The following is a 12058-nucleotide window of genomic DNA, read 5'->3' on the forward strand; positions in this document are numbered from 1 at the left end:
GATCATTATTTATTTTTGCAGTACTAGAAAACAAGTCCGGGTCTCTGTGCTCACCATCTAATCATCCTACCACTGAGCTCCACTGCATGCCTGACAGTCCTACAGTCCTGCTTTAAACTCTAGCATCTGCCCATTAGAGCTGTCACCTGAAACTCACCTGCCCCTAGGATCACAAAGAGAGCCAGCCCTACCTCGTAATCAGTATTTACTCAGAAGACTTTTGGGCTGTTTTCTGATTTATATGCCTTATTCTAGAACTTTATTTTTCCTTTTCTCCATTTCCTTTTTCTTTTCTTCTTCTTCTTCTTCTTTTTTTTTTTTTTTTTTTTTGATTTCTTTTTGAGAAGGGGCCTCATGTAGCCCAGGCTGCTCTCCATTTGCTGTTAGTTAAGAATAGCCTTGAACTTCTGATGGTCTGTGCCTCCATCTCCTGAGTGTTAGGATTACAGGTAGGCATCACTATATCTGGTTAGTGCAATTCTACTTTGCTTCCTGTGGCTGTTATCAAACACCCACCAAAAGCAACTTGGGGAAGAAATGGTTTATGTGGTTTATAGGTTACAGCCCAACACAGAGGGAAGCCAAGGCAGGAGTTTACGGTAGAAACCTGGAGGTCGGAACCAGAACAGGAGCCACAAAGGAACACTTCTTGTTTGCTCAGCCAGTGTTCTCTTTGTTTGCTTGTTGTTTCAAGGCAGGGTTTCTCTGTGTAGTGTTGGAGTCTGTCGGGGAACTTGCTCTGTATTCCAGGCTGGCCTCGAACTCGTAGAGATCGCCTGCCTGTGCCTCTTGAGTGCTGAGCTTAAAGGCGTGCGCCGCACAGTCTGGCCAGCTTGTATTCTTATATAACCCAGGACTACCTGCCCAGGAGTGGCACTGCCCACAGTGGACTGCCAAAATAAGCCATCACTGCTTCATTCCTTGTCAGGTGAGCTTTCTACCAACAGAGCTACACACTCAGCCCATGACTCAGAGAATTCTAAGGGTGCCTCATTGTTGGCAGGAAGCACGATTCCTCACTCCTTCCTGTAGCAGGGTAAGGTCATTGCGGAAGTGGTAGGTGACCCTGTGCCACCCAGTCCACTTCGCAAGGCTTTTCCCAGGAAGAATGCCTATCATGGAGAGTGAGATGCAGGACCCAAAGAACACTGTGGCATGGCCATGCCCCTGCTACCGTCCCCCAGACTGAAGCTCAGGCGCCTCCCTGCCCCCATATTAGGCCACTCACTGTTCAATGGTTGTTCTTTGGTCCTGCCTCATCCCTCCTCAGATCTCAGGGAGGACTTCCTGGTACCCCCCGGCCACTCACTCTGGCTTTCTGGGATCTCTTCTCCAGAACTGTCTCCTCCCATATGTTGCAACTACCGGGGTGTCCTCTGAGATGGTCCCAGGGAAGACTTAGAGAACTGGCTGTGCTAGACCTGAGTTCTAGACAGACTGCTATGTCTGCGCAGTGAGTCCTGCCCCAGACCTGGGGACCCGCTTCCTACTGGCAACACCGACTTCCCTTATTTGAAGCTTTCTGAGCACTTACTGTGTGCTGACAGTGTAGGATATGACCACTACACTCACCCATGAGTGAGCAGACAGCATGTCCTCTGCATGGGCAGATGTGTCTTCAGGTGTCTGGCCTTGGGGGCTCTTGTCAGCTGGGTGCTCTTAGGCACTGAGGTCGTGAGGGCTGAGGAGGCTTAGGTGAAAACTACAGAGCGGAGTCACTGTAGTCCTTCTTGTGTCTTGAGCAGTGATAAAGGTGAGGGACTGCCTGGGAGCAGCCTCTGAATCCTCATCTCCAAGGGGAGGGCACCTCAAATACAGTTCTCATCGAGCATTTAAAGCAGAAGCTGTATCTAGGGCCCCAGGTAGATGCTTTCTGCAGGGTGTCCCCATGACCTTGACTTGTGAGCCCTAGGACACCCAGCAATGTAGTGGGAAGTACTTAGGATCAGGAAGACAGACTCAGAGATGTCCAGGGACCTGAATTAGGGCACAAAGAGAGCCCCTGGCTTCTAAATTCTATAAAAGGGACCCCTTGATTCGATATGGTGGAATTCCAGGGCCTGTTAGTGGCACCAGTCTGAGAGTCCTCACAAAGAGATCAGTGCCTTTATTCAGTAGTTTCATCGCTGTGAACTCTGAAGACCAAGGGCTGGCATAGGGAATGAGTTCTTCATCATAGGAGGTATATAAACATGACTGTGCAAAAGCACCCCCAGGAGTTAGACAACACATGGTGCCCAGTCAGACCCAGGCTCCCACTGACCAGTCTCGGCCTGGATTGTACCCCAGGTTTGTGGGTAGGGTCCTAATTCTTCACATACATCTATGAGGGTGTGGGGGGCAGCAGCTGTAGAGATGGCTGAGGTTTCTCTGTGTAGCCCAGGCTGGCCTCAAACTTGCAGTGATCTTCCTGGCTCTGCCTTCTGAGTGCTAGGGTTATAGGCATGCACCACCATGCCTCTACTGTGTGTTGTAAGTGGCTGGTTGCTTTCATCGCTAGTGACCCAGCAGGTATATATGCCACAGGCTTTTGCTGTGTTCTGCTGGAAGCAGGAGACAGGCAGACTGGTGAGCGTTGACCCCAGCGTGAGCCGAGCTCCTTCTACCGTGATTTCTCTTACATAGTCCTTCCATATACCTTCTCTGCACAGGCCAGGACTCAAAGGGACTTTCCTGGAGGGGTTGGGCAGTCCATTCTGTAGGCTCAGGTTAGGAGAGGCAATGCTGGGATCTTTAGCCTCCTTAGGGAAGATGTAAAGGTCCTCACCCATCCTCTCTGCTCCAGCCTGACACCTGCGGGGAAAATAGGGCCCCTCAGGGTCCACAGTCCTGCGGACGATTTCCAAAGATCTCCAGGGCCCCGGCGTCTGTCTGGGGCCGGAGCCGCAGGTGGAAGCCTTGGGGAGCATCTCGCAGGTGTCGGGGCTCAGGCGCAGCCAGGTGGGCGTGTCTGGCCCCGCCCCGCGCGCAGGCCTTGGGAGGGTGGGACGAACGGAAGCCCCGCCCTCCCCGCGCTCTTGGTCGGAGCCGGTGCGGGAGCGGAGGCGCGCGGAGCCGGCAGGAGCACGCGGGAGCGCGGCCCCGCAGCGGCCCGGCCCGAGGGAGCAGCACGCAGGAGCAGAGCGGTCTGGCGACCCCCGCCCTAGCAAGGACCCCGCCCCAGCGCAAAGAGGCCTCGAGAGCGGACTCCGGCCCCGGAGCGCGGCCTCGCCCGCCTCGCTCGCCGGATCCCTGGGCTGCGGGCATGGACAGCGCCCGCTCGCCCTGTGAGTATCGAGCCCTCCCGCCCGCCGCCTTTGTGTGCGCGCCGCGCCACCGCAGCCCCCTCCCCGCGCGCCCCGGGCCCGCGTCCTTTGTGGAACCGGCTCTTATCCGGTGCTTCCCCCTGCCCGGGGCCTCCTTATCCCCTCCTCAGCCGCCCGTGGAACAGCCCAGCTGGGTCGCTCCCGGGCTGGCCTTGACCCCTTTCTCTGGTCTCTGTAGCCCTTCCGTAGCTCCTGTGGGCCCTCTGGGACACCTAGCAGGTCGTCCCTCCTGGAGTCCCCGGGATAGCCCGAATCAGGCCGTGTTCGTGGCTTGGGGCTGAGAAGAGCAGGGCATCCCCTTGCCATCCGCGTCTCGGGGTCCCGTCTGCAGTCCGGCTCCCCGGAGCCCGGAGCCTGCGGGGGACCGCCCGGCAGGCCACTTCTGCGGCGGGGCTGGGCAGGGCGCGGGCCCAGGGGCGGCGCTGTCTCATCCCGCGGCCCAGGCAGGTGCGGCGGGGCTGGCGCTCACGCGGGGCCCGTGTGTCCTTGGCCCGCAGAGATGGACGGCGATGGCGGCCGCCGAGACGCCCCCGGCGCGCTGATGGAGGCCGGGCGCGGCACGGGGTCGGCGGGCATGGCGGAGCCGCGGGCGAGGGCGGCGCGGCTCGGGCCCCAGCGCTTCCTGCGGCGCAGCGTGGTGGAGTCGGACCAGGAGGAGCCGCCGGGCCTGGAGGCGGCCGAGACGCCGAGCGCGCAGCCCCCACAGCCCCTGCAGCGCCGGGTGCTTTTACTCTGCAAGACGCGCCGCCTCATCGCGGAGCGCGCCCGGGGCCGCCCCGCCGCGCCCGCGCCTGCCGCGCCCGCAGCGCCATCTGGCTCTTCGGGTGCCCCCTCGGACCCTGGTCCGGAGCGAGCGGCCGCGCAGGAGCCAAGCCCGGATCCCACCACCGCCTCAGCCACAGCCGAGCCGGCCCCCGACGGCGGCGCGCGGCAGGAGGAGGCGCCAGCCCCAACCCAGGAGGACGCTGGAGCTACCGAGGCGAAGCCCGAGCCCGGGCGCGCACGCAAGGATGAGCCCGAGGTGGAGGAGGACGACGAGGACGACCTCAAGGCCGTGGCCACCTCCCTGGATGGCCGCTTCCTCAAGTTCGACATCGAGCTGGGCCGAGGCTCCTTCAAGACGGTCTACAAGGGACTGGACACGGAGACGTGGGTGGAGGTGGCATGGTGTGAACTGCAGGTGAGTGTCGGTACCCACAGGTGGGCTGTCCGCAAATGCGTCCTTGGGTGTGTCCTTGCTCTTGCACAGGGCTTTAGCAGCCCTGGGGATGGTGGTGACTGGTATTGTCACCCTCTGTGTGGGTGTCCGGCGAGACATGTGTCATGTGTATGGGAACCCTGTTGGTGCTGGTTTCTGGACCTGTCACAGGTTGAGGCTTGTCATCTTGGAGGTCAAAGCTGGCTATGTGCTGTGCCAAGTTGTGCCCACGGTGACAAAGACACTGTAGTGGGCAGTGGAGCTAGGTCCTGTTAGCCCCCCCCCCTTGGAGGTCCTCAGAACCCACTTTTATTGACTCAGTAGAGACTGGAGGTCGTGAGAGAGAAGGCAGCATCTGGGCCCTTTTCTAGGTGGCTTGGAAGCTCCCAGCTGTCCTCAGATTAGCATCTTCCTTTGCCCTGTAAGATGTAGGTGTGATAGCTGCAGATGCCTGCAAGGGCTTCCTCTGACTCAGGAGTGATGCTTGGTGGCTTGGGGCCCTGCTGGCCAAGGCCTAGAAGCCCCGTCAGCAGCTTCCTTGTGCTCTAAGAGCCTGGTTTGTTCGCAAATGAGATGTGTGAGTGAAAACCATGAAAAATGCCTGCCTTCTCTCTTTTTCTCTCCCCCTTCCTCTCCCCTTCCCTCTCTCCCCTACCCCCCGTTATTCCTTCCATCTCTATTTCTATCTCTGCCTCTTTTCCCCTTTCTTTTTGGAAGCAGAGGCTCAGCATGCATTTTTCATAACCTTGCCCTCACGTTAGCTGTATCAGGCCTGGCCCTGAAGATTATATAAACCGCAACCCTAGCCGTCCTGGGGCCAGCCTTGGAAGAGGAGGCAGCTCCTGTCACAAGGGGTGTTTACAGTCCCTCCCTTACTGGGAGGGAGGGGCAGCTGTCAGGCAGGGGCCAGCTGGGAGAGTGCTGGCTGGCGGTGTAAGCTTACCCTGCTGGCCTGTAAAGTTAGCTGGCCTTCCAGGGCTGGTGCATCCTGGGCAAGCCTGGGTGAGCTGGGTGCCAGGCTGCCATCCACTGCAGGATGCCTGCACTTTGGGCCCAGAAATGGGGTTTAGGTGCCGTGTTCTTGCGCCTGCAGGGTGCTCAGCATGCGTGTACGAGCTGGGCTCATTTCGAAGGTGTTTGAACTATCAGTCATTGAAAGCCCTTGTCTCCTCACTGCCCTTCGATTCTGTCATGACAATACGGCGTTTCATGAGAGAGTCAGTGGTGTCTTTGGGGACTTTCAGCAAGAGTTGAGGTTCTTTCTCTCTCAGGGTTCCTATGAGAATCACCCCTGTCCTTTGCCTGGCATGTCCTAGACCTTGCAGAGAGGCAGCCTTGATGGTGCAGAATGGGTGTGGGTGGTGGGGAGCATGGCCTATGGCTCAGGATCTGGGAGTGTGCCCAGTGCCCCTGCCACCCGAAGAGGCACAGAGGAGAGGATTCAGAAGGGGAGATGATTCTCTGTTCTGGAGAACGGCATGCTTCTTGGCTCCCCATTTTCCTGCTCTTGCCAGATGACCGGTGTGGCTCTCTGAGCACCTGCTGGTGCCACTACTATGGAATGTCACTAAGGGTAGAGGTCAGAGAAGGTGCTATGGCGGGCTGGATAGGAGATAGACTTCCATAGTCCAAGCCTGCCTATCTGACCGGGGCATTGCAGAGGGGGGGGCTCTTGTTAATTCCCCTTCCCTTTAAGGCAAGACATGTCAGTCTTGACCTTGTTGTGGGCGTGGCAGCAGAAGGTGGGACCTGACTGGTAGCCTAGGGTCTTTGGATAGTTGGCTCTAGGTAAAAATGGGGTAGCTTTTGGACTTTAGTGCTGTCCCTTGCTTGGGGAGACTGGAACCCCCCAGTAGGGAGGGAAACCGTCCTCACACCTGTTTCAGTGAGTGACGCTGTTCATGTTCAGCTCAGGCTGCCATGCATGATACGGGGTCACCTTCCTCTATCTGACCCACCCTGGGAAGGCTCACATGACAGGGACCTTGACCAACTTAGAGCCCTCTAGATGAGAGTCTCCACATCTTAAATCATATCGATGATGGGATCATTGAATGACTGCTTGATATCAACCAGGAGGTGGCTGGATGTCGCAGGATTTGGGAGGATGGCAGAAGCCTGACTGAGCCATGGGAGAAGCCCACCCAGTTGCCCTTGTGTGGCGTCCTGGGCTGAGGAGATAGTGGGGCAGCAGGATTCTACAGATACCCAGATCAGGCTAGGAGAGGGGAACCAGAGTCCTGGTCCTGGGTGGGGGTGTGATCCCCATCCATCATATGCACGCCAGCCGGGTATGGGCTATAGGTTTCCTGGTGTTGGATCCAGGAGAGAGCCTTGTTTATCCACCATGTACTGGGTTCTTCCCGAACCTCTGAAGTCTCCAGTGTTTCCAGCTGTTGGGGAGGGTTCCTGGACTTTGGATGGCATGGTGAAGGGAGGGTCTGCCAGGACGTTGTTTTCCTCCAGGGGAGGTTAGCCTCCACTGCCTTCTCTGGACACCCAAAGGGCTTCGGGCTGTTTACTCAGGTGCCTGCTGAGTGACTGCTTCCTTTCCTCACCCCCAGTGGTGGGCCTAGCGAGGCCTCCACAGTGGTAAACTGCTGGAAGTCTCTTTCCAGGGTTCCCTGCCAAGGGGCGGAATCAACACAGTCACAGGCCTTGTGAGTAGCTTAGAGGACACTGGGTTCCCTTTAGTGACTCCGTGTTGAAAGGGTTTGACAGGGAGAGCGGTATGTGCTTGTTCCACATCAAGGGCAGGAAGATGGCCCACCTTCTCAACTGCAGACGTGCCGAGCTGGAGCCTGGATTTTTTTTTTTTTAAGCTGGGGGTGGGGAGGCATTTAAAAATATTTTTACCGCGTTGTCTATTGTTTGAATGCACTTTACTCCTGCTAGGAGAGCGCCTTACAGTGGCAACGGAGGAAGCAAAATCATGCCCAGAATCCTCCTTCCTCATCCTTTTCCCCTGCTTCTGGGAACTCAATGCCCCCTGCTGTGTGCCCCAGTCAGCCACAGAAGTCCTGCTGCGTGCTGCTATTGCAGGGTGGGAACTGTCTCTAAGAGGGGTCTGAGCCAGGTGTAGGTCCTTTTGTGAGGTGGAGGTGCGCATCCCTTGGTCCTGGTAAGCCCAGCTTGCCCCTAGCAGAATGGTGTGAGGCCTAAGGAGGAAGTGTGGGGGCGGGAAGCTTTGTCTTCTCAGCCCTGCCTAAGCCTTGCTTGCTAAGCAGGGAGAAGAGAGCCTCAGGGTGCTCCAGCCCCTAAGTGGGTCCTGCTGTGTGTTGTGGGCACCTAGAAGAGCTGTGTGCTCCCACCTCATGCTCTGGCCAGATGTACAGCGTCTTCAGCTGCCAGCGCTGGGAGCAGGTGGTCACCAAGGGCTCATCCTGTGTGGCTTGTGCCTTGGAAGACAACTCAAGGCACCCCTGAGACTTTTCAAAGGGTCCTCTCTGCCTTCACGGCGCATCTAGGTGAGATGGAAGTCCCAGGCCCAGGGCTGGGAGGTCATGCTGTGCTGTGATAACCTTGTGCAAAAAGAGGCCTGGCTGCTAACTTACCTGCTCTCGTCCCTGGCCCCATGGTGTGGGAACAGGAGGCAGTGAGCCACCGTCCCAGCAGGCAGCGGTGCTTGTAGGGAGAGGACACTCCAAGACAGCCTGGCCTGATTTGGCTGGCGGTCACCTGGCCTTCTTCCTCTCTCTCTGTTTTTTTTTTTTTTTTTTAATCCCCTGAGTGCCTAATTTTATTCAAAGAGCTATAATTGACAACTGGTCTGTGTTAGCGCTGAGCTTCACCTCCTTCATGCATGCTGACCGCAGCCTTGGTTTGGTTGGTGGGAAAGGTTGGCTCTGGCTGCCTGAATGGCCTGTGGGTATGGCTTTCCCATCAAGTGTAGAAATGTGGGCACCTGTACTTGGGCCCCTCCCCCGATCCTCACTCCTGAGTGCTGGTGCGAGGTGTGTGCGGCGAGCCACGTGGTCGGTCGGCTACGGTGAACAGCAGTCCAGGCTGCGGCCATCGTTCCTGGAGTGTGAGGAGGCCAGGCACCCGTAGAGGCAGGTGCTTCGACAGATGGATGCAAACCTGATGGGTGTTCTCAGAGGCTCAGGCCTTTGCGGGTGCCCGGCTGAGTCTGATTTAAGGCCAGATCTCCGTGTGACTCAGGCAATGATGGATCTTTCTCTTCTCAGTCCCCATTGAGGACCCATCTCATCCATAAGGGTAAAAGGGCACGTGCTGTTTGTCTGACCTGCTGTCCTTGAGCTGGTGTTGCTACAGCTCTGGTTTCCCAGATGCCTGTGAGGCAGCTAGATCCACTTCCCGTGGCGCTGGCCTGGGACACTCTGTGCAGATAGTCGCATCTCTCTCTGCTCTGTCTGCGTGTGCCCTCTAGGACATTGCTGAGCGCTGCACCCTGGATTTTCCTCCTGTTAAACATGGACAGGGTGTGCAGTCCTAAGACTGAGGCCCAGGCAACCTAAGGTAGTTACTGAGATAGCAGATAGGCCAGGTGGGGATTTGGGGAGGGGCCACTGAGGCCTGGAGGAGTTCAAGGTGATGTGTGATTGGCTGGGCCCTGAACTGGGAACAGCCACAGAGCCTGGGTGTGGGTGTGCTGGCGGTGAGGATTGGGCTGGTGACTGCAGGGTCCAGAGACGTCTGAGGCAAGGATGGCTCCTGTGTACTTGACCATGTGAGGACTCCAGGCCTGGGACCACCCCAGCGAATGGATCAGGTCATGAGCCGGGAGACACAGAGAAATGTCTGCAGATCTGAGAATGCTGTGGTGGGGACTTCGAAGACTTGTGGGAGGGAGGAGTGAATTGTTTGGACTGGACATCTGAGTAAAGGCCCAGAATGGGAGTCCTTGCATAGATGGCAAGGCAGTTAGATGGGCCCCAAGGGTAGCCTGGAGGCGTGGCCAGGACTTTTGTCGGGGTGTTCTGAGCAGAGGAGAGGGCAAGAGTACATGGCAGGGAGCCAGCCAGGAGGGTAGGGCGGAAGGCAGGGTCAACTCTGGTGTACTTGATTGTGTTAGAGCGCGATTTGAAGGTGGAGAAGGTGGGAGCGGAGGACATGGTGGGGACTTGGGCCAGCAGAATACAGGACCAAGTTTTGCTGGCAGAACCTGCTTTTGGGAGCTTCAGGTGTAGATGCAGCCATGGAGCGTGAGGTGGGGGGTCGTGGTGGTGGTGTGTGTGGGGTGTCTGAGCTCTAGTGGAGGCCAGGCCTGAAGGGAGGTTCTTAGAGGCCCTGCCTGTCCTGGTGGCGCCTCAGGACAGGTGTGAGTTCTGTGCATTGTAATACAGGAGGGGAAAGGGTTTCCTCACTGCGTGTGCTGTCACAATAAGGAAGTACATATGCTGTGACCTCTCTTGTCATTCTCGAGCCTTCTATGTTGCTAGCCAGCTATCCAAGACAGCTTCACAGTCTGAGCAGTGCTGGGCTGTTTGGCGTGTTCAGCGCTGGCTGCTCACCTTCCAGAAAGCTCAGTCTTACTTGTGGTTCTTCTGTGCCCTGTGGGTGTCTCTCAGGGCTTGTGGCTGGGACCTGGCTTTGGGCCGAGGCTGCAATGTGTCCAGTGTGAGTGCACAGGGCCCAGGTTACTGCAGTAATGGAGGAGAACTTGACCTGGTCCAGCGGAGGTTTAGGCTGTATGTCTGGTCTCCTTTGTGGTCTGCCCTGGGCCAGCAGCTGCGGTGAAACCCTTGTGTCTTTTTTCAGAGCTGAGATAGATCCTAGGGCCTCAGCCAGTGCTGCCCTGAGCAGTGGTTAGAAAGGGGGCTTTGGGAATGTATAACCAGGTAAGATATGCGACCAAAGATTCTGGTCCTATACACATAGATACTGTGTGTGTGTGTGTGTGTGTGTGTGTGTGTGTTGGGGGGCTTGCCATCTGGTGGGTACCTGCTACTGAGAGCCTTAGTGTTTTTACCTTGGGGTAGGGGCACGATGCTGGCCAATTCTCAGAACTGCATCCCATAGAGCATATGGATGGACCTGCAGTGACTCTCTTCCCACCTTCATAGTAAACAGCAGTTTGTAGCTATGGAGAGCGAGTTGATCCTGCAAGGCTGAGCCCCAGTTCCCACCTTGGGGTGGGGGAACAGAGCCTGGGGTGCTGGGCTATATCAGCCTCAGCATCCAGGTTGCAGATAAAGGCTGGGGCAAGAAGCACAACACCTGGGGTTTCCGAAGGCAAGTCAGAACCTGGATATGGCCCCTGATACCCCAGGGCTGCAGGCTTCTGAAGGCGGGGGCAGGTGGCTGCAAACTCCCTGCTTCTCGGCGTTTTAAAGTCCAGTTTTGTTGTTGGTTCCCAGACCATTGGATTACTACTTCCAAGGTAGCATTCATTAAATATATGTAGCAAGTCTTTCTCTGTCCTGCCAGTCAGCTCCCAAATAATGACACGGAGACTTATTATTAATTATGAAAACCCAGCCTTAGCTTAGACTTGTCCTACTAGCTCTTCTATAATAACTTAAATTAGCCTCCTTCTATTAATCTGTTTTACCATGTCACTTTTTACCTTTCTTTCATTCTGTATATCTGAGTTCCATGTCTCGTTGGCATCTTGCTGACGTAATGTGCATGCTTAGATGATGCTTGCTGGTTTCTCTCTCTGCCTGGAAGTCCTGCCTATACCTCCTGCCTAGCTATTGGCTGTTCTTACACCAATCCCAGCACAGCCGTACATCGTCACACAGCGTACAAATATCCCACAACAAATATATATTAGAACTGTGGAAAAGAATAAAAGAGAAGCAATCAAGAAAGTGTGGTGTTGAGAGAAGGGTAGACAGATCAGAAGAATAGAAGAGAGAGCCTAGAAGGCCCACACAGAGAAAGGTGACGGCTCTGATAAGGCAGCTCTTTTTAATAGAGTAGTGAGAGGCTTTTCAACAAATGGTGCTGGGGACAGGTGGACCTTCAAACCCTGGGCTGTGGCTCAGCACGGTGCTTGCCAGGTGAGGCGCTAGGATCCATCTCAACTCTGCAAAAAGACACAAATAAACAAAAACAAAAGTTAAAGAAAGAACATACACATTTGAGACCAACAGCAAGCCACACAGGACCTAGAGTGCATGCCCTTCTGAAGAATCAACCTAAAAAGGATCACATCTAAGTCTAAAATGCTCAGAAGCTAGACAAAATCCCAGGCAATTTTGGTTTTGGCCATGACCTTTCAGATGCCTCACCTGAGGCACAGCCTGTGACAAATAATTGATAAGCTGAGCTTCATTAAAATTAAAATCTTGTCTGTGACAGACACAGTCAAGAGGATGAAAAGAGCAGCCACGAACTGGAAGAGACTGCTGACCAATACCTCAATAAACGAATCCAAAACATACAGAGAAGTTGTCAGAACTCAGCAATAAGAAAATAACCAGACTGAAAAATAATAAGGTGTTGGTGGTACAGTCAGGAGGCAAAGGCAGGCTGGTCTCTGTGAGTTCAAGGCCAGCCTGGTCTACAGAATGAGTTCCAGGACAGTCAAGGTTACACAGAGAAACTCTGTCTCAAAAAAACCAAAAAAAAAAAAAAAAAAAAAAAA

General features: G+C 55.5%; 1 protein-coding gene across 13 annotated transcripts in view; it reads left to right on the forward strand.

Moving 5' to 3' along the window:
* The first annotated feature begins 3125 nt into the window (after positions 1 to 3125).
* Wnk2 (WNK lysine deficient protein kinase 2) overlaps positions 3126 to 12058 on the forward strand; it is a 107981-nt gene continuing 99048 nt past the window's right edge. For all 13 annotated transcript variants that reach the window (XM_050144364.1, XM_050144355.1, XM_050144356.1 and 10 more), the window contains exons 1-2: positions 3126 to 3266; positions 3803 to 4485. In XM_050144364.1, the coding sequence (XP_050000321.1) occupies positions 3805 to 4485 (681 nt within the window). In that variant the 5' untranslated portion in view covers positions 3126 to 3266; positions 3803 to 3804. The remainder of the gene's footprint in view (positions 3267 to 3802; positions 4486 to 12058) is intronic.

Source organism: Alexandromys fortis, unplaced genomic scaffold, assembly GCF_014885135.2.
Source record: "Alexandromys fortis isolate MF-2015 unplaced genomic scaffold, M_Fortis_MF-2015_v1.1 scaffold_1, whole genome shotgun sequence".
In the NCBI taxonomy this organism is placed as follows: Eukaryota; Metazoa; Chordata; class Mammalia; order Rodentia; family Cricetidae; genus Alexandromys; species Alexandromys fortis.